The following is a 19,879-nucleotide window of genomic DNA, read 5'->3' on the forward strand; positions in this document are numbered from 1 at the left end:
GATCCAGCCCACAGCACATCCATCGCAGGAAGGCCTCCGTACCACCACCCGATACACAAGCCTTTTCCGTCCAAGCACACCGGCGATACGCGGAGGCAAAAATCATAACTACAGTTTTCAGTTACAACACAGCAAGGATCTGCTTGAAAGACAGCTGTTTAAACACTGTAATGGGACTTTATTCTTTATAGCAAGGAATACCTTTATTTAGAAAATAAGACTGAATGAAAAGGTTTATTTGAGGAGAGAAAGATCTCCCATGGCAGCTGCTATACAAAGGTGCCCTAAGAACTGGACCAAATGAAAAAGAAGATCTATTTAAGCATCTCGGCACTCATGTCTCCATCTACATTATTGCATGTTACAAGTGAAAAGCCATGATTAACGACCCACATCCATTGAGTGTGATATCAAGGGCTCACCGGAGCTAAGCGATGGTGTAGGCACATGATACAGGGGAACAGGCATCTTTGTGGGAAGATTTGGCAATGGTGCTTCAAAGTTAAGAACATGAATTGCCTGCCTTATCGAGGGTCTTATATTGCGATCAGGGTGAGCACACCACAACCCAACAATCATCAAGCACTCCATTTGATTCTCATCAAATTCAGACTGAAGTTTCTCATCAACAGCCAAGTTGAGTTTTCCAGTTCCACAAAGATCCCAAATCCACTCTACCAAGCTCATTTCTGATTTCTGTTCAATGGCATCAACTGCTTTTCTTCCGGTAGCAATCTCTAGAGAAACCACGCCAAAACTATATACATCAGACTCCTTGCTAGCTCGACCTGTGCTTATATATTCTGGAGCCAGATAACCTAGAGTTCCTGCCAAACCTGTAGTCTGCGGACCTAGCTCATGGTCCATGAGTCGAGCTAGCCCAAAATCACCGAGCTTGACATTAAAACTTGAATCGAGCATTATGTTGCTTGATTTTACATCGCGATGCACCACACACTGCTCCCACTCTTCATGAAGATAAAGCAAAGCAGAGGCCAATCCAAGAGCTATTCTGTATCTTGCTGTCCATGTGAGAGGAATCTTCTTGCCAAAAAGGTGAGAATCAAGGCTACCATTTGACATGAATTCATAGACAAGGAGGAACTCACCTCTATCATGACACCAACCTATGAGTTGCACTAGATTCCGATGCCTCAACTGGCTAATGACCTTCACCTCAGTTACGTATTCCTTTTTCCCCTGTTTCGAACCTCTTGAGATTTTTTTCACAGCAACTGCCGTATCTATACCAGTCAATTGCCCTCGGTAAACAGCTCCAAACCCTCCTTCCCCTAACTTCCTCTCAGGAGAGAAGTTGTTGGTAGCTGAAACAAGATCTTTATAGGAAAATCTTCTCGGACCAGCACGCCTTTCAAGGTCATCGTTGATTGATGTTAAGTTCACCGTCTCCGCTGTTTTCTTCCTTACCAACTTCCGTCTCCACAAAATTCCAGATACTACAGCAATCACAATAATCAAAACAGCTCCTGAAACTGTCAGACTCACCACGAGTTTTATATTTTTGGCACTCTTTCCGCTTGTTTCACTCATCTCCAGGGTAGAACTGAAGTCCCATGACTGAAGCACATGCCGCTCTATAAGGTTACTAGTAGCAGCTGTAAACCCAATCGTGACCCACTCAGGAAGAACCTCCCTGAGATCAATAATGTAGGAAAGACTTGTATTCTCTTGAGGAGTTGAAGTTGCCCGATACTTCCAAGAAACCGTCAGATTCTTTGCAGTGGAGTTATAAGTGATCCGCACATCAGCAGTATCGCCGCTGTGCAATGAGGTATTCCAATAGGTGTATGTGGCCGAGGAAACTGAGTTGTTATTGATCCCAACATGTTGAATTGGAGGATCCCATTCAGGATTCGCAAAAGAATCAAATTCAATGTGGACAATATGGTTCTGTTGAGAGTCACTGGTGGTGATGTTATATAAGCCCAGAAAACCTCCAGCTGAATTCGGGGGTATGTGAAACTCAACAGGAGCGATGAAGAAAGCAAATCCGGCTGCATAAGAAGTACGACCTTCAATGTCGATGTAAAAAGAGAATTGGGTACTGAAGTCGGTCAGCCTTGTAGTGGAAGAGTCCCAGAGTGGCACCTTCTCGGCGTAAGTGGCTCGACCAACTTGACAGATATAAGTGTCACTGTTGAATTCAATGCTTCCAACATGAGCTGATGCACCTCCCTCAAAGATAATGCTGGTGTCACTAGGGTCAAATCGTGTTCTTTGAAAGGAAACTGAATTGGCAGAGGGTGGAAGAAGCAGCAGCAGGAAGGAAATGACATAGAGATTCAAAGTTTGGAAACTGTAGAAAGAGGTGGTCATGGTGAGAGAGATAATGGGAGGACACAAGTAATAAGCAGTTGATGAGCAAAACCTGATGTGTAACATCTTTATGCCCAAGTTTCAATCCCAGATACAATTTATTTGGCAAAGCAAAGTCAACGGAGGGATTCATAACCCCTGAAAATGTAAAGAAAGATCAAGTTTGGAAATTTATTGCCGGCTAACCGGCGCAGGGTTGAATTGCGAGTACAAGAAAATGACGCAAAACATTATTAAAAGGGCACATCACTCTCATCCCAGGTGTCTTCGGGCAACAAATTGTGCACAAACAACCTTAAACATCACTCCCACAACCATTTCCACCGCCTGATTGAGCGAGTCAAACTTAGTGTCATACATTACATGACAAGTAATGCTTAAACACCAGTTGGGAACAAGTCATCTAATCTCGTCTTTAAATATCACAATAAGTTTTTGAACCTTGTGGCTTTAACAAGGAAAGGTGTCAAGGTCAGAAATTCAACTAGAAAATTTACGATAATCCTTTTAAAACAACTTTAGAAAATAATTTATAATTGACTACTAATTTATTAAGTGTTAACTTTTAACTTCTTTTAAAATGTCTTGTATATTGTATTTGAGAATAATTGTAAGAATAGCGAAATTAAGATGAAGATTACTTTTAAAAATTCAAGAATTAAATTAAAAAACTAAATGACACAAAAGTCCTTCAGTGGAATCTCACCTACTCAAATCATGACCATTATTTTATTATCAATTAGAAAAAACTATAGTTTTTTTTATTAAAACACATATATATCTAGTGTTATTTATTGCGTTAATCTCATGTATCCACAGCGACTTGTATTTGCAGCAGACCCTCAAACAGTACACCATTTTTTTCTATACCAACTAGTGATGTTTTTAAGTAGGGCTAATCTAGAGCTTTTATTCTTATTTAGTACATCATATATTTGAAGACAATATTTACTACATTGTCATCGACTCATCATCCATCAACACCCTCGAGCCTAAATAACAGACCTTGTGGCATATTAGGACATCGAGCTGTCCTTGCACCTATGTCGATGGTGTGTGCCCTTGAGGGTATTATGAAATATTTACAGAAATGAAATAGAAGTTGACAGAAGATTAAGAAAACTATATTCTCTGCATACTTTTATTATTTACAGTGTGTGTATATATATATGCGTACAATCTTAAAAATGGGATAAGTGCAAGTATTTCAATTTTAAAACTGTAACAGATTATCTTTATTCATTTTTCTTCTGATCTTTCTTTCATGCTCTGATCTTTCTTTTTCAATTCAATTTTTTTTTTTGCTTGATTTCGGTTTGTACTTTTTGGATCGTTTTGAGGATATTTGTTAAGTTATTCAATACTCTTAACATATTAGACCACCAAGGGTACTCCTAGACCCAAGTCGAGCTTTTGATTATACAGGCTCAATATGGAGTGTTTGCACTAATTCGAGCTTCAAGGCCCACATCTATTTTTGCCCAGATCCAATGCGTATAAAGGATCATGAGCTGTCCAAAAACTGTAAATCTCAAGCCCAATTGCATTTGAAAAGTAAAAGTTCTTGTTAAGAACTTTGGCATCGTTATGGTCTCATTTATATGATCAGCGGACAATAATACTACTTATAAAGGGATTTATGAGCGAAAAATGATTTTTAGGAAAAAATTTGGTGTGATTCTATCCACTGTAACTCTTTTTCAAAATTTTCTATCAATCCTGGTACGTGTAAGTACATGTATAAAATTCCCAAAAGTCTTGCATTATGTGAAATATAACGATTCAGGCCTTGCTGGAGGAATCAAGATTCTTCTTTTTTTGATAAATCATGAATCAAGATTCCATGAATAAACTTGTCTAATCATCTCTTTGATTTGTGGTATTTTGATTTTCTATCATCTCCAGGTTCCAAAGAAAATTAATAGATATTCCAATCTCAAACAGTGTAGGTGCTCGAATAGAAAAGTTTGTGACTTGATTAAGCTATGGATATATAGCCCAATTGATATAGAAAAGTTCTGGAACAATAACGCAGCTTTAAGTTCGAGAAAAAAAAAAAAAAACAAGCACAAAACATGGCCTGCAGTATTCATATGGTTTAAGAGACTCCCAAGTCCCAACCGTGTTACAGGAACCGAACGACATAGCATCCTATAATTAGTAAATGACCACACACCTTAAATTAACTAAACGTCACATATAAAATTCAGATGATACGTAAATGGGAAATGCAGGACTAAGTTGGTACTCCAGAATTGGCATTGGGCTCCTCTCTGGTAAGGGAATAGTCAAGCTTACATGGAATTAAACAGAGGTATTTTAAAGGAAACATCAAGATATGAGCAAAAAGGTTTCTCCAAAGACTATCGAAGATACAATGTAGTTTTTTCATGCGAACTGCTGCAATAGGTTGCCAGCATGCTAGAGATCGAAATTAAGAGTTGATCATGAGACTAATTCAAGTTACAACCTGAGTTGCACGTACCAGGTATATTGTATTGATCTCAGAAAGCAGCTTTTCAAGGGCATCCACAGCAAGCAGGATGCGAAATACATTTACAAACTTAGTCAGAACTATTGATTGATCTCAGAAAGCAACTTTTCAAGGGCATCCGCTGCAAGCGGGATGTGCAAGCAATCTTGGCCATCACTGTGTCGTCTAGTCTTTACTAACTCATGATCTTTGAATTCTGTCAAATGAGAGTTTAATGTGACCTGGCTGCTCACAAGGAAGCGCTCTCGAGCAGTTGTATACAGAGCATCAACTGGCATGCCTGAAAATGACAAATCAAAGGGAGCATATAAGATTTCAACCATGAAACATAATGCTCCACATCATGCGTAGTCACTTGCCTTCTTCATCAGGATGAGACAACTGATATTCTGCAAGAATTTTGAACACACTTTGGGCATTGGGTGTCAGACTCTGTAAGACTATTGCAGCTGTTTTGGCACTTTGAGCTGTACTGCTGTGAGCGAGAATCAAAGGAAAAAAGATTCCTTCAACATTATAAGGTGCAAAGGTAGGAACATGATACCAGAACCAATTAAACTGGGTGTGAACCATCTTCTTATCCCACACTGCCAAAAAAAACCCAGTACAGTTATTAGGGTCCTAGACAATTGGAATAGGACGGTAAATGATAAATGTATAAGATGAACCAAGGAAAAAAAATTACTAAAGGGTTCCAAAAAGATTTCTGTTCTTTAATCATAGGAAAGACAGAAAAATGAAAATTTACATCTTATCCACGGCATAGAAACAAAATGAAAGTGAAACTGAGGCAAGAATTGAGGGTTCATCATCATTCAGAAGACACTTGGAACAATTTTCACACCTTAATGTTAACCCTATATGCCAATGGGGACCATCCTATTTAGACCTTCATCTCCCAACAAAGCAGTTGCAAACAAGTCTAAATGTTAACATAAAACATGGATCATTTTTTGAGGCACCCAGAGAAATCATGACATGAAATGTTTCACCATTTAGGAAATATGTTTAACCTGATTCTGAGAACCATAGGATGGAGCCACAGAAATAAAATTTAAAACAATTTAACTTGGCAGATTGCCCCAACTAGCCATTGTGTTTGCACATAACTAGTTATAATAAGATATACTCACAAAGAGGTGCATTAACATTGTCAATAGAGGCAACAATGCGGATATGTGAACAAGAAGCAAGTCGCGCAAGATACTGTTGACTTTCAGAGTCTCTCAATCCAGGCCCGTCAATATTGTGAACAACAATGCACACAAAAGAATCATTTTCCTCCACGTCTGATTCATGCAAAAATGCAAGAAGGTCATCCATAGATTGAGAATTAAAAGGCTGTTGAAATTTAGATGAAACCCCTGAAGAAGTCCTTCGTTTGGTTTTCAACTCTTCCCACCAAATTTCAGCTAAAGCAATGACCACCTACAGTCATGATGTTACAGTAGTTAGCATAGCACAAAGAAAATGGTGGCCGGTGTATCATGCATAAACTCCACTGTATTATGCCTGGCTTGAATTTCTAAGCCAAGGAATCATTTTAATGTTATATCAGCATTTAAGAACCTGGCAATATCAATGTGTAAATCGATAAATAAGTTCAAGTACCAACAAAAGGCACCCAGGTAGATTACCTGTTTTAGATTAATTGACTGAAGATACCCATTGATGACTACTACAGAATACTCGGTTAATGCTGTAGAAGCAAAATCTTCAATCAGTACCTTCTTCGATCCAAAACCATACATTAGAAGGCCAAATCCACACCTAAATTCATAGTAAAGAATCATAAATTAGTGCAAATAATCCTCAAGAAGAAAATTCATAACAAAGAATCAAGGGGATGTTGCCCATTATTTTCATAAAATTATCTAAAATGTATATGAAAAATTAAGTACATAAAACTAACCAATACCCACTAAAAAAAATCAACTAAACTCTCAAATCCAAACTTGAGGCCATATCGTTTCTTCTTTTTCTTTTTTCTCGAAATGGGTTTCAATTTGCTATCTGCGCCTAACTTACTACTCTTCGTGCCAGTTTATTCCATCAAATAAATCGTGCCCACTTCATCGAATACTACAATTTCACAAATACTTGCAATAACTTAACTAATTACCTGAGTTCAAAAACCCATTTAGGATACAAGCTCTTATAACTATTAACAAGAGAATTAATCTCTTTCTCATGTTTTAGCTCAATATTAGCTGCTGCCGCTCTTAGCTCCTGCAATATTAAAAAAACAAAACTTTTTAAACCAATTAATATTTAATCAAAAAAATTAATAATAAAAGGGAACTAAAGAAAATGATGATAAAGAGAGTGGTGAGCGACCTGTTCATCGACGACATTGATATCAGAAATCTTGCGGGTTGATTTCTTACCCGACCCAGCTAATTCTTTTGCTAGAAAGTAGTTCCTTGAGAACTCAAAATCCTCTTCTTCTCCATCATTGATATCCATAGTAGAGGGTAATTGACTGATAGAATGAATTCCTGGTTGGTTGCTGGAATTGAGGAATTAGGGATTTTCCTTTTCTTTTGTTATTTAGGGATTTTCCCGCCAATACAGAGTTGGCGTGGCCTCTTTTACCCGCGTCAGTTCTCTTTCGGAGCGAAAACAATTTCGTCCCCTGAGTGGATCTCATATCTCAATTAGCTCTTACATAAATGTTTTCACAATTAGGTCCTTATACGATCCAAGTTTTCTGTTTCCAATCTATATATTAATTCAACGTATCTGTGATTGGTTCAAGAAAATCCATCAATTAACTCTAAAGCTCAATAAAGAGACTCAACTCAAAATAAAATGAAATGGGCCAATAAGCCCAATTTTCCCACCTTGCTAATTTTGGGATACAAATGCTCAAAATAAAATAAAATGCGATTAATTAATACCTCAAATTAATTCTAAATTCACATAAAAGACCCGACTTAAAATAAAATTTATGAAATAACATGCCATGCAAGAATTGAACTTAAAAATAAAAACATGAAAGGTAATTTTTTTTAAAGAACATTTTTACATGATTTTTGTTTCTCTTTAAATATAGTTAACACCGATCATTGTATTTTTCTTAGGATTATTAGTCTCTTTCAAGAACTAAATTACAATTTTTGTTAATGCCTTTTAATTTCAAGAACAACTCCAACTCCATTGAGAATAGAAATAAGCATGATACATATTTTTTTCCTTTTAATTATGATTCTTTAATTACTTGCCTCTTTTTATTTCAGGCAAATTATTTTATATATTTATTTTAAAGTCATCTAAATTCAAGTTGTTATTCTTAGTTCATTTAAATTCAAGATCTCCTTCATGAATGTCAAAGTGAAAAGCAAACATTGACCCCTCTTTCTGTGATGAAGGTAGCAGGCTCTCAGACCCTCTGGTTGTTAAATATAAACATTTTTCAATTTTCACGCAAAATAATTTACATTATAGACTCTGCAGATAAGACCTTCCTATCGAGGTATCTTGGCAAAAGCTGGCTTGCCGCTTCGACAGTTTTTTCTCAAACAAAAAAAGAATCTGGAATGGGATCACTTCATACGTTTCAAAGATATATATATAACTTTATACTACCATTCTACATCAACGGGATCCGTGGCGCAATGGTAGCGCGTCTGACTCCAGATCAGAAGGTTGCGTGTTCGATTCACGTCGGGTTCAATTCCCTTCAAACATTCCCAATTCTTTTTTAGTTGCTTTGTACTAAGTTATATAAAAGAGATAGAGATCCCTTATATATTTGTTTTTTTTTTATTTCTCGTTTCCCCTAATTCATGGGAGAGAATTTCTTGGTATTTTTTGCCGACAAATTATATAAGGGGGGTAGATATACTTTATTTTTTATTTATTTTTGCTCTTTACTTGACAGATTGACCTAGGATTATCAATCTCATTTTGCAAGAAAAATCAATTCCACCGGGCAATTATACAGAATAAATGCTTGTTTGATAATGTAGTGGTTCTCCCACCGCAATACTAAAAGTATTTGGTAGAAAATACCAAATCTCCAGACAATTAGTGAAATAAATAAGCTATCAGGTAAAAGAAGCATGCTTGATGCAAGCAAATTTTGCCACATCTTTCTGTTTTCCATGGTAAATCTGGGATTCTAGTCTTGATTCTCGCATAGATGCAGCCATCTAGTCACTCTGCAGGTCTGTGATGTAGATAGAGATATAGGTTACAGCAGAATCTCGGCTGATACTAAATCCAGATGCACAAATTACTTGGATCACTGCGTAAATTGACAGCTTATGATAACTGTTACCAAATAAACAGGAGAGCCTCTTGTGTGTTAGGGACTTTAAATTCACAGTGAAAAACCCTCCAACCTAACAAAACATGTTCTTGCTTTTGATGACTGGAGTTATTTTTTCAACCATGAAAAAATTGTGAAAGGAAGATCTCAGGTTTCATGGGATCACAATCCATGACTCTTCAATCTCCTTCACCTGCATTTCACCCATAATATCTAAAAGTAATTCATAATTTGTTTGGTTGTTAAGAAGTAATTGAAAACAAAAATCAGGATAATCCCCCAAATATTCTAGGAACTTTGACATCCAGAAACTTCAATTCTCTTCTCCATCCCAAGATTCTCCACAACAACAAATTATTAGTCAGGGCTAGACATCAAGTTAATTCGAGGACTCATTTAGTCAAAGTAGGATACTATCCCAGATAATCACTGCTACTAGATTATTTCCTTCAAGTCCCCTATGAACCCAGCAACCAAACAGAGCGAGTTAGAAATCAGTTGTGAGTTAGAAATCATGATCAACGCCTTTTGAAGATAAACTTTGGCTTGGAGATAGCAGGTTTCTTCAACGATCAAAACGATGCCGTGTTCCGATAAATTAACTACCGTGTCCTGATCGTGATAACAGTGTGGTAAATTGAAAAGGAATGGGTCGGACTGTGACGTGTTGGAGTGTGGTACTGGTTACATTACACCCTAGAGTTTTTTTATGAAAATAAAATCAAAAGAGAAAGAGAAGTGTTGTAGTGGACCTGATAACGATTCCATCGGACGGTGAGAGAGAGCCTCGACAATGCTTGGACGCAGTTGAGTTAGCAAAGCATCTGCCTCTATCGCCGAGGAGCTCATTTTTCTCTTCTTTCCCGCCAATTAGAAAAAGGTTTTTTCAGTGTACCTTTTCAGTTTTCAGTTATGAAACCATGGATTGCAAAAGCCCGTATGCTACTACAGATATGGACTTCCAGCTTAGGCCTTGGCCCATTCATAATAGCCTTGTGGATACAGCGGGATTCCAGTCCCACTTTTCGACAATTTATCAAAAATAAATGGGATAATTTTAAAAACAAAAACCTCTCGTAACTTATTTATTTTTTCATTTTATTTTTATTTTAAAAAACATTATAGTTTATATATCCTGGATCAATATAATTTTTTAATTCAGACAAAAAAAATCTAAACCACCTTTATATAAATAAAATATAAGAAATTCTCTATCGATTTTATGGCTAACGCAATTTAGATAATAAAAGTATTACTATTTATCATGCAAAAACTCGGCAACACCAGGAAAAAAAAAAAAAAAAAAAAAACCTTTATTCCTAGCATGGTTCTATCTCTAAAGGCATAAACAATCAAATGTCACGTCAGAATCCGGCATCGAACCACCACCACCGCACCTCCAATCACGGCATCTTTCTTTCTCTGCTCTCTCTCCACCATGAAAAGAACTAGCCACCAACATTGTCGAACGACTCTAACCTGCCACCATCGTATCTTGCAATTCCAACCCCTTCACTAATTTTTCTTTAATTGATTTCTCTCTTTTTTCTAATCTGGATTCTGGAAACAACCAAATACCTGCATTTTTTTTCTAGTACTCTCATAAGATGCTATGCTCTGCACTCATTCCTGATTTTTAAATCCAAATAAAAACCCTAAATTCTCAAATTTTATGTTAAAAAACAAAGCGTATTCAATCTTTGCAAATAGAGAAAACAAATGGACATGTAGAGTGATTGTGAATTAAAATATAGAAGAGTTTACAGCCGAAGAAAGATTCAGCTTTTTCTCGTAAAATCTCAATATCTGGGTAGATCCATCAATGTCGTGATCTTCTCTGCAGATATGCCCATAAACATTGGAAACATTACAAATGTTGTGAGGATTTCTTCTTGAGACAAAACCCATCTCCTATACACTTCGAGCTTCTTTTCCCTGCTGGATCTGCTTGTGGACCTCAGCACCATGACTCCTGGAAGGATGAAATCCTACGAGAGTCACTTTCTGTATAAGCTTTTTTAAATTCTCCACATGTGAAATCATAATAGAAGGCCGGGAAAGAATTAACAGAGCAATTTTCTCTCTAAACTACACTTCAAACTCCATAGGTAGGATGATATGATTTTGACAGCGTCAGGGCTTGAAAAACCTTTAGATTGGACAGAAGTGTTTTGTGAAGTTTAGACAAAAGCACCGTAGACATCTCCTCGCAAAGTTTAAAATACGGGCTCTGGAGAAGCCATGGTTCTTAAAAATGCCAAGAACAGAATCAGTCTTATTTGGGGTTTCAAAATGGAGGAGCAATTGGCGGATGTAGAGTTTCATGAAGTGTAATTTCTGAAAGAATAAAAGCAACATGAAAAAACAAATAAACTAATAGAAATATAATAGGAGGACTAATTAAGAATTTATAAGAAGTTAACGTGGCAATTGAGATAATATTTTTAGTACAGGTACTAATTCAAATTTGATAAGCAATTCAGGGGTCCGTATGATTTAGAAAAAATAAATGCCGGGATATTCCATCTCCGATTCTCAATAAGTCGGGCTTGTCGTGTTGTTTTACGAATAAGGACACCGACTGAAACCCGGATCTCAACATTTCTGTCCCAACAATAATAAATAAAAATATTTCATAACTATTAGAAAAGAAAAGAAATCTATAATGATTGGCGAACTTTTTTAAAGTGAGCTCTGTTTGGCATTTTGGCTACGTTCCTCTTGGAAGTACAGGTGCGGCATGATAATTTGAAGGGGCGAAATTTAAGACGAGACGAGTTGGTTAATTAAAATGAAAAATTCAAAGATTTATTCTAAAAATAGATGCTAAAAAATTATTTATGCGAGATATATTTACCTTAAATTTAAATAATTATGGTTATGTTTTGGTTGAAAGTTAAAAGGGTTGATTTTTACTTTAATAAAATTAATTTTTTTTTTTTTTTATCTTATTTTTTGAAGAGTGAATGATTAAGGGGGTGATGATCACCTCTAATTAATTTTTAATTATTTGTAATAAATTATTACTAACAATTAAATTAATTAATTAATAGGGTTGATTTAAGTGGTAATCAGCTTGTTCCGTTTAAGCGAGGTTTCAGTTTCGAGTTCCGATGCACGCAGCAACACTCATTGGTGATCTCACCTGTCACTGTCAGGTATGCAACTCGGAGCGATCATGAGATTAGCCGAGGCAACCCGGATACTAGAGGCCGACAACCTCAAAAAAAAAAAAAACAATTAAATTAACCTATCTCTCTTCTCTAACATTTAACTCAAGCTAAACATTCTTAAAAATCAAACACTTTAAAAAATTATTATTATGATGATTACTCTATAATAACTCGTTCATATTTTTAACCTCATACTTAATACCATTTAAATATATATTTATTTAAAGAAATAAGGGGAAAAAACAGGCTCACAATTTCTTTTGAAGAAAAAGAAAGCAGGAGTAAACCAGTAATTTCAACTGCTACCATCACCTCCAGAAAAAAAGGGAAGAGGCAAAATGGCAACAGGCTCGTGCCTGTTTCCCTCCGTCGCGTCTGCCTTTAATAGAATCCCACTCTTCATTTCATTTCCCGTGACCGTACAACAACAACCACCTGTCTCCTCTTTACCCCCTTTCTCCTTCCTCCCTATACAATCTCGATTCGTTAATCTAGCTTTTTTGCTCTCACAAATGCCTGCTCTTCCAAAACCCTAAAAAGTTCCAATCAATAAACATTTCCTTTATTAATCGCTACTCTGATGGATGGAACAATCAACTCTGCAAGCGGTGGCGACTCCTCGATCAGCGGCGGTGGGGCACAAGTGGCGTCGGTGCCGATGGCGTCACAGTCGAATGCGCCGCCGCCATTTCTAAGTAAGACTTACGACATGGTAGACGATCCGGCGACAGACGCGGTGGTGTCTTGGAGTTCGACGAATAATAGTTTTGTGGTTTGGAATCCGCCGGAGTTCGCTCGCGATCTTTTGCCGAAGTATTTCAAGCATAATAATTTCTCCAGCTTTGTTAGGCAACTGAACACTTACGTATGGATTTCGCTTTTCTTATTTCTTTAATTTCTTTTCTTTTTGAATTTTTCTGCATTTCTGCTGTAGTTTTCTTGCTTTACTTCTAGCTGTATGTGGAAGGAACTCGACAAGAGCTTATCCTTTCACCTTCAATATTGCCTCAAGGAAATTATGTGCTCCTTTTAAATCAAACGGAAATGCAGTTGGCTTTCTCATAAAGCAAGGGGGCATCGAACTCCCAATCATAGCTGAAATGTCTTTACCACGAGCTAGTGGTTATGAAATGGCATGATGCCTGTTTGCTATTGAGTGACAATCTGTTGAGTTAAGTGTGGATTTCATTGTATAATTGTAATGTCTAGTATCGTTTGCTATTGTCACGGTTTGCTATGGCGCTATAGGTATCGACTTCCCAATAGAGGAGAGTTCCTGAATCTTTTTCACATTTTGTTTGAACATTTGTGCTCATGTGCAAGATCATTTCCCAGTTATTGTCTACCAAGTCATGGATGGGAAGACAAAACAAAATAAAAGAAATATAACCGAATTCTCTCTCAATAAATAAAGATCTGATGCTACTAACAGTTTGGATTTGTAACTGTGTTCTTAGGTTGAGCGCCCATCTAATAACCATTTTTTAATAATTAGAGAAATGTTTTTTGGTTGATATGATGTTTGACTAGGATATGAATTATTTATGATGAAGCATCAAATATCATTTTGACTTTACATAAAAACCTGGTATTGCCAGCTTACTGTCTACATTATGCTCTCCTCGACAAGCTCCAAGAAACATTGCAAGGAGATTTTGCGTATGATCTATCAGAAGCAACCTTCCTTTCAAAATATGTTCATCTTGCCTCTTGTGGCCACTTCATCTCCCTCAAACCTTTGGCACTAACAATATCTGCATTCCTACCCTTGGTAAGCCAAGAAGGGATCAACACTTCTAGGCAGCCAAGGAAAACTTCTATGCTCATTACCTTAGTAATCTATCACATCTAATATAAAATCGCTTTCCTTGAAGTTAAATGTTTTGTATTATGTGTGAAAAGCTAACAGGAGTGCTCCCCTCCTGTGACAATACCAAAACTACCCATTGATTTTACCTGAAGGAGAACTAATCACTGCTTGTTATCCTCCAGTAATGTTTACTGTTTGGAAAACCAAGCCTAAGCTCGTAATCTTTCTGTATATTGTTCTTTTTGTTTGTGTGATTTGCATCTTTTTGTTTCTTTCCTTTTGGACTTAGTCTTTGTGTATATTGTTCTCTGTTTTCAAACAGGGTTTTCGAAAGGTGGATCCAGACCGCTGGGAATTTGCCAATGAAGGATTTTTGAGGGGTCAGAAGCACCTGCTTAGGATTATCAGTCGGCGAAAACCTGCCCACGGGCATGCTAATCAACAGCCACAACAACCACATGGACAGAACTCATCGGTTGCCGCCTGTGTTGAGGTTGGGAAATTTGGGCTTGAGGAAGAGGTGGAGAGGCTTAAGAGGGACAAGAATGTCCTTATGCAAGAACTTGTTAGGTTGAGGCAGCAGCAACAGTCCACAGATAGCCAGTTGCAAACCATGGTACAGCGACTTCAAGGAATGGAGCAGCGTCAGCAACAGATGATGTCATTCCTGGCCAAGGCGATGAACAGCCCAGGCTTCTTGGCTCAGTTTGTACAACAGCAAAATGACAACAATAGGCGCATAACGGAAGCCAATAAAAAACGAAGGCTCAAGCAGGAGGATGTTCCTGAGAATGAGGGTTCTGGTTCTCATGATGGGCAGATTGTGAAGTATCAGCCTCTGATGAATGAGGCAGCCCAAGCAATGCTTAGGCAGATTATGAAAATGGATGCTTCTTCTAAGTTGGAATCTTATGACAATAATCTTGGTGCAAAAGACAGTGGAAGCTCTTCGAGCCACACATCCGGAGTGACTCTTCAAGAGGTTCTGCCAACTTCAGGGCAATCCGCTCATATACCAGCAGCTTTTGGGATTTCCAGGCAGGGCCCATCAGCTCCAATATCTGAAATACAATCTTCCCTGCAATTTGCTAGTTCTGAAAAGGTTACAGCTTCTCAGTTTCCAGATATAAGTATGCTGGTTGGAGCACAGGGGGCAACCTCCATACCTATTCCTCAGGCAGAAGTGATCATGCCCCATGTTTCTCAAATGCCTGAAATGGTACCAGAAAATGTTGCTGATATCCCTTGTGAAGATTACATGGAACCAGAGACATGCAATGATGGATTCATAGATCCAGCTTCATTAGGAATTAATGGAACAATACCCATAGATATTGACAACATCTCCCCTGATCCTGATATTGATGCTTTGCTTGATAATTCTAGCTTCTGGGATGACCTTCTTGTGCAGAGTCCAGAGCCTGAGGATATTGAATCAAGTTCTGTAGAGGGTAAAGCCAATGGAAATGATGTGCAGCCAAATGCAAACGGGTGGGACAAAGCTCAGCATGTGGATCAGCTGACAGAACAAATGGAGCTTCTGACATCAGACAAGAAGCTTTAATCACACGAAATGTACCTTTGTCCCACACTGTATGAGGTAAACACCTACTAAACTTTTAAATCAGCGGTCCTCCTCCTTTGGCCATTGGAACAAGCAATGCCTTTGGTATCTGTTCAGCGTAGCTTTATTTTTGCACATATGGAGACATAAAATTCAGTTTTCTTTATCTCAAATTTTTATTTTGAACTTTTCTCTTCATCATCTTATGAGAGATTCAAGATCTCAAGAAACATTATGTTTTCCTTAGGTCCATAGATCCGATTATCCATCTTTTGTACATGTCAAATCCTATTCCTGAATTCTGCCTTTGTTTCAAAGTAATTCACTTTCGTGGTTCCTTTTTTTATTTTCCAATTTTTTGTCCATGGAGACCATTCATTGGCTACTTTAACTTTATGGAAAAACTTGTACCGCACAATAGCTTAGAAAAATATTAAAATAATATATATTTTTTATTTTTTAAAATTTATTTTTGATATTAGCATATAAAAAAGATTCAAAAACATTAAAAATATAATTTGAATTAAAAAAATATAAATTTTGATGAAAAATAGGTTGCACTGAACCCCAAACAAATCAGGATTTAGTTAGAGGTAGCACTCTTGAGCGGTTAGAGAAATTCGATGGAGGGTGGGAAATTGATTTGCTAGACCTTTTGCGATATCTAAAAGTAGTAGGGAAGTGTGACTGGTATCAGAACGCAGAAGCAAGCACACTCGTAGACTTCGAGGGCCGAACTGCTGATCTTGGAGCAGAGAATTGATTATAAAGAAAAGATTGTGGAGTGTTTGACTCACTGGAAGTTAGGAAGCTAATTATTGGAGGGAGTTCTATAAACCAATGCAATTGAGATTTGATAAGGTTGACAGCTGCTTGTTTCGAACTGATGTTATATCTGTGATAAGCAACAGGGAGAATGAGATAATTGCCTGCTGTAACAAGGTCAAAGTATACAGTGTAGGCTGCTCTTGGTTTAGGATGAAAGGTTAATTGTTGAGCAAATGGCCAATTTACCCTTGGATTACTGAACTGAATGCTTGTAACTTGCTCGCCTGTCACATAAATAACAACGTTTCCAGTGGCTTTGTGGCCTATTTAGGGAGGCGGAAAGCTTCATGGGGATATATAAACCATATTGAAGCCAATCTGGATAATTTCATGTGCTGGAGGTGTGAATTGTCGTGGAAAGAGTAACGTGTCACCTTCTGTTCCTGTGGTAATATTGCTGAGGGGTGCTGCTCTATTCCCCAGCTTGGTAAAAGTGGGATGTGGCCTTATTGGCACGTTGCATGATAAAGTCGAGGGAAAATTACTCTGATACTCGGATTTTTTTTAAAAAAAAAAGTGACAGTTTCATAAAAATTTTAGGAGAATAGCATAAAAATATTTGCATCACGATCATTTTTTTAAATGTTGGTTTAGTCAAAATTCAAAAGTCAAAATATATATTTTATGTAAATTAATTAATATGTACAAAAGCTTGCCCAAATTTTTTTAAAATCCAATGATTAAAAAAAAAAAAAGGAGAGAAGTTGATCTGGTAGGAAAGAAAAATTGAGTCACTTTGGATTGAGGTTTTATTTTTTGTACACTCGATGTCGTTAGAAAGATTTTAATGATATGATTATAACCACATTTTAGAATGCCACCAAACAAGAATGTATAGTTAGGGGTTAATTTAGGGTTAAAGTGGTTTAGTGATTAATATGATTGTATTCTAAGATGTGGTTAGATTTGTCTAATCAAAATGACATGAAAGAAAAATGAGAGAAGAAAAAATAGTTCACTAGATACATATCAAGCTTTGTTTGTTATGCACCCAGTGCCGTTAGAAATTTTTTGATGATGCGATATCTACATCTTGAAATACCATTAAATGATGACATAATTAATTAGTGGTTAATTTAGGGTCAAAGTGGTTTAGATTTAATTTGATGAATTTTTAAGATATGGTTAGAATTGAATATTCAAAATCTTTCTAAAAATACTATTTGTATAAAAAAACCCGCCGGTGCTCCTATAATTTAAACACAAAAGCTCTTATCTTTGTGTTTTCAAATTTATTCATTTTTTTATGAAAAGACCTAAATATGCCTCGATTTTTTCAACTTTTTCTTTTTCTTTTTCTTTTCCCCCTCTCTCCTCCTTCTGCATCTTTCTCCTCTCCCTTTCCTTTCTCTCTTTACCTCTCTCCCTGACATCCCCTCTCCTCTATATATTCTCTCCACAACAATCACCCTCTCTCTCAATTCATCTCTTCTATCTTCCTGGACATCTCCTCTCCTTGCTACTCTCTCTTCATAACAAGCATCCCTTAATTAGCTCTCTTTTCAAAATCAGATTTGTTGATTTTATGTGTATTATTTCTCATAGTTGGGACATTGCTGGGACGAGTGACTTGAATATGGATCTGTTAGGTTGAGATCATAGTTCGCTTAGGCAAATGTAGAATGCTTGCTTTACGGCCTATGGTCATCAGCTTGTTTAATATCTCGTTCAAATTCTGACCAATGCTTGTTCTTTACAGATGGGGTAGTTTATTGGAAAATGGCCCAGTAGTGGTGAAGCAATAGATTATGAAAGACAAAAACAAGTACATCAAGCACCTCGTGGTGGTGCTTTATACGTCGTTGCTCCTAACTAAAATACATATAATCATGGGATATAGTAAATTACAGGTGGTGGAAAATCAATGAAGACAAGCTGGTACTGATGGCGATTGGGTTGTGCCTGTAAATGAACTGGTGCTAATGGCAATTTGGGTGGCCTGGTCTCGTTGCTCTGTAGGCAATTTTAAGTTTTTTCTGTGGTCATCTTTACTGTTCCCATCGTAATTTGTGAAGTTTGGGGGAAGTCTAGTGTTTTAACATCAAATTTTAACTTACATTAATACTTTGACCATGAGAAGTTGTAAATATGTAATATTTAATTTATAAGGGTGTTTTATATATTAAATCAATTTTAATAGTATTTATGTAATATTTTTGAGTTTTTTCGTTGACTCGTATGTGTCTGTTGATTTTTAATGTAATTTTTAAATGGTGACGAAGTGTTACCATCTTCTTAAAATGCTAGGAGATTTTTCCTAAAGTTTATTGCATGGTTTCTGGTTGGTCTAATTTGAGCAGTCCTTGGTATCTGATACCTATTTGAGTAGCCAAACCTGTTAAAAAAGTTGACTGAAACTGCTGATTTATAGTGCATGGAATCCTGATATGTTTTGATTCATGACATGCATTCAATCCTGCCTACCTCAAAAAATCGTCACTTGGACCTTTAGAAACTCTGATTCTTAAGCATGAAATGAAAGGCCGAGATTAAGGGTGCTCCTGCTGACCACAAAGCTGATGGTTAGGGTGGACACCAGGGCTCCCCAAACCCGAAAGCGATTCACCCCTTTTTGAACGTGGAGGAATAAAGTATTTTCTACAAAGGAGATAATAGTTATTTTTTAAAAATATTTATTATTTAAAAATATATTAAAATAATATTTTTATATATTTTTAATAATATTATTAAACAGGTTGGTTTTAAATTTTTTTGACTTAACTGACTTTCTAATTAAATTACGTGAGAGTTATTTCGATTTAAATTGAGTAATTTTACAAACTTAATTATAACATTTATGATTGGTAAAAATATGACTTAATTTAAAAAAAAAATAAGATGAATTTTTTAAAAAAAATATATTAAAATAATGACAAATTAGATTGATTTCAGTCCTCCATGACCTGGGTTTTTATTGAGTTTAATAATTTTATTTATAAACTATTTTTATTTAATTACATGATAAAAATATATGCTTATAAAATTGAACATTAGCTTAAAAATAGACATTTATTTGAGACAATAATAACTATATAAAAAGCAAATAAAAATAAAATCATGCACTTTATTTCTCAATTTATCCAATATTGAAGGAAATTTAAAAAAAAAACAATTAAAAAAAAAAGCATACCTAGTCAAGGTAAACTTGTCAAATCTGTGAACCTGGGTTATGAAATCTAGTGCGATTATAATTTATTTTTTTAAAACCATTTTTATTTAACTATATAACAACAAAAATAAACGATCACAAAATAGAACATCAACTCAATACCAATATGTTTTTTAAGATCAAGATAATCTCATAAAAAAGCAAAACAAAACTAATTATGAAACAAAAATTTCAATTAATCCAATATTTAAAGGATAAAATAATAAAATAATAATAAAATAATAAACTCTT

General features: G+C 36.2%; 3 protein-coding genes and 1 non-coding gene across 5 annotated transcripts; 2 read left to right on the top strand and 2 right to left on the bottom strand.

Moving 5' to 3' along the window:
* Positions 1 to 292: 292 nt before the first annotated feature.
* On the bottom strand, positions 293 to 2,539 carry LOC118028344 (L-type lectin-domain containing receptor kinase IX.1). The gene has a single exon (XM_035031905.2). The coding sequence runs from the start codon at positions 2,401 to 2,403 to the stop codon at positions 382 to 384; it is 2,022 nt and encodes a 673-aa protein (XP_034887796.1). The 5' UTR covers positions 2,404 to 2,539; the 3' UTR covers positions 293 to 381.
* Positions 2,540 to 4,384: 1,845 nt separating this feature from the next.
* On the bottom strand, positions 4,385 to 7,445 carry LOC118028343 (origin of replication complex subunit 2). Its single transcript, XM_035031904.2, has 6 exons — positions 7,169 to 7,445; positions 6,954 to 7,060; positions 6,469 to 6,601; positions 5,965 to 6,259; positions 5,191 to 5,418; positions 4,385 to 5,111 (listed from the first exon to the last, which is right to left on the bottom strand). Exons 1-6 carry the CDS (start codon positions 7,295 to 7,297, stop codon positions 4,912 to 4,914), a joined length of 1,092 nt encoding a protein of 363 aa, XP_034887795.1. The 5' UTR covers positions 7,298 to 7,445; the 3' UTR covers positions 4,385 to 4,911.
* A 989-nt stretch (positions 7,446 to 8,434) lies between these two features.
* TRNAW-CCA (transfer RNA tryptophan (anticodon CCA)) lies at positions 8,435 to 8,506 on the top strand. The gene has a single exon. It is a non-coding gene; the product is annotated as a tRNA-Trp (tRNA).
* Positions 8,507 to 12,521: 4,015 nt separating this feature from the next.
* On the top strand, positions 12,522 to 18,621 carry LOC118028342 (heat shock factor protein HSF8). Of its 2 annotated transcripts, XM_035031902.2 has the most exons (3): positions 12,522 to 13,142; positions 14,410 to 15,687; positions 18,179 to 18,621. In XM_035031902.2, the coding sequence occupies exons 1-2, from the start codon at positions 12,858 to 12,860 to the stop codon at positions 15,649 to 15,651; spliced, it is 1,527 nt and encodes a 508-aa protein (XP_034887793.1). In that variant the 5' UTR covers positions 12,522 to 12,857; the 3' UTR covers positions 15,652 to 15,687; positions 18,179 to 18,621. The 2 variants fall into 2 exon arrangements, with proteins under 2 accessions (XP_034887793.1, XP_034887792.1); XM_035031901.2 differs by lacking the exon at positions 18,179 to 18,621 and having other exon boundaries at positions 12,523 to 13,142; positions 14,410 to 15,997.
* The last annotated feature ends 1,258 nt before the right edge of the window (positions 18,622 to 19,879 follow it).

The sequence above is a fragment of the Populus alba genome, chromosome 15 (genome assembly GCF_005239225.2).
Source record: "Populus alba chromosome 15, ASM523922v2, whole genome shotgun sequence".
NCBI classification, from domain to species: domain Eukaryota; kingdom Viridiplantae; phylum Streptophyta; class Magnoliopsida; order Malpighiales; family Salicaceae; genus Populus; species Populus alba.